At 34.2% G+C, this 4,485-nt stretch overlaps 1 protein-coding gene across 2 annotated transcripts; it reads left to right on the forward strand.

The window, feature by feature from the left end:
- Positions 1-1,607: 1,607 nt before the first annotated feature.
- LOC142164162 (small ribosomal subunit protein uS7-like) lies at positions 1,608-4,248 on the forward strand. Of its 2 annotated transcripts, none has more exons than XM_075221403.1 (5): positions 1,608-1,707; positions 1,791-1,906; positions 2,918-3,189; positions 3,615-3,818; positions 3,938-4,248. In XM_075221403.1, exons 2-5 carry the CDS (start codon positions 1,805-1,807, stop codon positions 3,990-3,992), a joined length of 633 nt encoding a protein of 210 aa, XP_075077504.1. In that variant the 5' UTR covers positions 1,608-1,707; positions 1,791-1,804; the 3' UTR covers positions 3,993-4,248. The 2 variants fall into 2 exon arrangements, with proteins under 2 accessions (XP_075077504.1, XP_075077505.1); XM_075221404.1 differs by having other exon boundaries at positions 1,610-1,707; positions 1,794-1,906.
- Positions 4,249-4,485: the final 237 nt, after the last annotated feature.

Raw genomic sequence — 4,485 nt, forward strand, 5'->3', positions numbered from 1 at the left:
CGCCTTAGGATGTTTTTTGGTGCGCCTCGCCCTAGGGCTTGCCCCTGGGCTCGGCCTGAAAACGCCTTTTAAAATACTGAAACTTACAACTGATCGTAATAATATACAATTATCATACATTTATAGTACAATTCTTGCAATAGTTATGATACAAATACAATTATAATACAATCGCAATGCATTTCTGAAAAATTCTGATACAATTATGATCTTAATCTTCTTCAAGTTTTAATCACTACACTAAAAATTGTAATATAACATCATATTATAATTGTATTAATATTGTATCAAGTATTGTTTTTGGTATTGATATATCATATCCAAGTCACATACAATTTTGATACAATTGTTATATAATTCTAAAACAAACCTGATACAATTATCATATAATTTAAATTTTTTTGGATCCATTTGAATTTTGTTAATGTATAAAATATAAATCAAGTGGACCACTTAAACAGAAAATAAATGCTAGGATAAAAGGAATAATCCATCATCTTACAATTACTTTAGAGGACTTAGACTTTTAGAAAGCTGAAGCAATAAACAAGTTTGCAATTGTGAGATACTATGATTATTTGGTATAAAGCTATAGGCTGTACTTTTGGTAAATAGTACACGTTTTAAGACTTTTTGAAGGAAAAAAATTATGATTATAGAGGATAATTAAGCTGAATGATATGGAGAATTGGGGGGGGGGGTACAGTTTAATCCTTAAATTTAAATATATAATAAATATACATTTATAGTACAATTCTTGCAATAATTATGATACAAATACAATTATAATACAATCGCAATGCATTTCTGAAAAATTCTGATACAATTATGATCTTAATCTTCTTCAAGTTTTAATCACTTCACTAAAAATTGTAATATAACATCATATTATAATTGTATTAATATTGTATCAAGTATTGTTTTTGGTATTGATGTATCATATACAAGTCACATACAATTCTGATACAATTGTTATATAATTCTAAAACAAACCTGATACAATTATCATATAATTTAAATTTTTTACCTACCAGTGAAGAGCATCTGCAAATGGAAGTTCACACCCGTAAGATTTTAGTGAAGAGATAGCAATTTGGGAAGATTTCTATAAAAAAAATCATATAAAGCAAGAATGTAGAGTTGAACGAGTTATATAAGAAGAGGGATGCATTTGAATTTTGTTAATGTATAAAATATATATCAAGTGGACCACTTCAACAGAAAATAAATGCTAGGATAAAAGGAATAATTCATCATCTTACAATTACTTTAGAGGATTTAGACTTTTAGAAAGCTGAAGCTGAATGATGCGGAGAATTGGGTGGGTGGGTGGGTGGGGGTTACAGTTTAATCTTTAAATTTAAGAAATCTTTCTTTTATCATGATTTTGTATACAAATAGTAAATATAAATATACAATGTAATTTTAAGGAATATAAAAAAAAGTGCTAAATAGATTTCTAATATAGAATAGTATAGCTAGGTAAAATTCCATAAAAAATCGACTTGCAGTAATTGGATTTGGGCTGGACGACAAAGTCGGATCCAAGACATAGCAGAGTAGAAAGCCCAATATATATTGGGCCGAACTATCACATTATAGCCTTGCCCCCTTCCCCGAAACCCTACTATAAAGTTTCTAGGGCTTTAACACATTCCACTCTCTGATACAACAGCAGCAGGAAAGACTCCTCCCGTAAGGCGTAAGGTGAGCGGCTCCCTCCTTCTATCTGTATATACAAACACAAAAATACTGCGAAATGCATTGTTCTAACTGTTAAATTTGTGCAGCAGGTGAAGAAAAAATGGACGCAGGTGTAGTAGCCGCCCCAGTAGACGCAACCCCAGAGAATAAGATTCACAGCGATGTTATGCTTTTCAATCGCTGGACCTACGACGATGTCCAGGTACCTAAATAAAGCTCATTTTCCTCACAGCGACATGTTTTATTGTATTTGCACAGGGAAAATTACAGCTTGTAGCACCTGAATATCTAAATTTTGAAATTTGAAAAGTCACCTAGATCCAAGCTGAATGTACTTTTTGTCTTCTTATCATACACGGAAAATTGCTGCTTATAGAGCTTGAGTACCAAAACTTTGAAATTTGAAGAATAAACTAATCTAGCTTGATAATTTGTTACATTGACTTTCCATAAACGGAAAACAGAAAACTGATTTTTCAACTTATAGGGCCAGGATAAAAAAAGACTTGCAGTAGGATAGTAATCTCCCAGATGCAGCAACAAACAACTAGACTTGAATCCCAAGCAAGTTGGGCTGGCTATATGAACTCTCGCTATCTAAGTTGCTCCACATTTTATATCTAGCAGGACTAAGAGATTCCTAAGGATCATTGGACTTATAGTGAACTTACTAACATGACTAAGACTTGACTTTAGCAAATTGGTATCTTCTAATAGATTTTATCTTCCACTGCCATATTTTCACTAGTTTGCATTGAATCCAAGAGATTATAGGACTTTTGAGACTACTTCTATGTGATTTTAAGTTTACATGTTCCTTTTAGAATGTTGCACTCCTATAGACTGGGGCCAGATAGCCAAATAAGCTAATTCGGTGGGGAGAGGTATTAGGAGGGCAAATATTATGGGCTATATTTTTTAGCTGGTTATTCCCTGAAATAGAAGGAAAAGCTGTTGCTACTCAGTAAAAGTGTAATTCTTTCTCAATAACATTCTGGAGTGGAGAACATTGGGTTTAATGCAGACTCTGGAGAGAGCTAGAGATGGTGAGAAAATTAAGTGGGCTAACTAAATACTAAGGTGATTGTTACTTCTGTTTCTGCCTTTTTTAATTGAGTATTATTCTTAAGTTCCTCTATTAGTGAGGCTGAAACTTATCTTAAATGCAATTTGAAAGATTTTTCCTTAACTATGATCTCACTTTTTGGTGAAGATCAATGACATCTCTGTTGAGGATTACATCACAGCAACTGCTTCCAAGCATCCAGTTTATATGCCACACACAGCTGGTAGATACCAGGCTAAGCGTTTCAGGAAGGCCCAGTGCCCAATTGTTGAGAGGCTCACCAACTCTCTTATGATGCATGGACGGAACAACGGAAAGAAGCTAATGGCTGTCCGCATCATCAAACATGCCATGGAGATCATTCATTTGTTGACTGATCAGAACCCAATTCAAGTCATTGTTGATGCCGTCATTAACAGGTGCACACTGATGATTGGCGCTTAATTCATTCACATATTCTTCAATCTTTTATTTTTGTTTTATTTTTAATGGGGTTAACAGTGGGCCCATTGTCAAATGCTTAAGTATTTTCAGATATTGGTTTGGCCGTTCTATATTTACAAATACTGACATTTGAGTATCCCAAATGCTGCTGGATGATTTTAAACACTAGTTTGAGGAGTATCTCAAATAAAATAATGAATTTACTCACAAATCTTCAACTTTCTTAAACATCTTTTCTAGGTGTAGTTCATGTCTTAAATACAACTTCAACTTTCGAATACTCTTTTTCAACTTCAACTTCAAATATTTTTTTTTCCAACTTCAACCAAATATTGTTCAAATACCCTACTATTATATCTGTCTCACTGATAGCTTTGTCTTCTCCATTTGATCATATTAGTGGGCCAAGGGAAGATGCAACTCGTATTGGTTCAGCTGGTGTTGTGAGGCGTCAGGCTGTTGATATTTCTCCACTTCGCCGTGTTAACCAGGCAATTTATTTGCTGACAACTGGTGCACGTGAGAGTGCTTTCAGGAACATCAAGACCATAGCTGAGTGCCTTGCAGATGAACTCATCAATGCTGCCAAGGGTTCTTCAAATAGGTAAAAAGGCTTGAGATGTTGAGTGTATACTTGATTGGTTCAGCTTTCTTTCCAACTCAGTTTCTTTGGATATGTACGACTTTATTACTTACTCCTGTGAATGATTTTTGTTTCTGCAGCTATGCCATTAAGAAGAAGGATGAGATTGAAAGAGTTGCCAAGGCCAATCGTTGAGAGGTTGACATCGGAACAGAATTTACAAGGCAGTTTTGGGTTATGCTGTTTTCTCATTTCTGTTTTCGTTTAGCACTATAGTCTCATGGAAATGAAAGTGGATCTGAGTAGCACCACAGCTATTGCATGTGGATTTTAATTTCTTAAGAGTTTTTTGCTTGATGAAACTTGATATGCTTGGTATTGTTATAGATGTTACAATTTGAATTCCTTGGGGATCTGATTAGCAGCACCTACTATTTCTTGTGGATTTTAATTTCTCAGTATTCTCTTCTTTTAGGTAAACAGTGAAGACATGTCCAGTAGCATGTGCATTTTAATTTGGTGATAACTATCCTCAGTAACCATTTGGTCATTTCTTAAGCATCTGCGTGCTATTGTTGTATGGATGCTGTTAGATGTACTCGTTGGTCCCAATAATTATGTGGCTGAGAAATTGATTAAAGAAATTAGGGATAATTGTAGACTTTTGAGGTTTTGCTTCATAACGTTA

The sequence above is a fragment of the Nicotiana tabacum genome, chromosome 9, assembly GCF_000715075.1.
Source record: "Nicotiana tabacum cultivar K326 chromosome 9, ASM71507v2, whole genome shotgun sequence".
In the NCBI taxonomy this organism is placed as follows: domain Eukaryota; kingdom Viridiplantae; phylum Streptophyta; class Magnoliopsida; order Solanales; family Solanaceae; genus Nicotiana; species Nicotiana tabacum.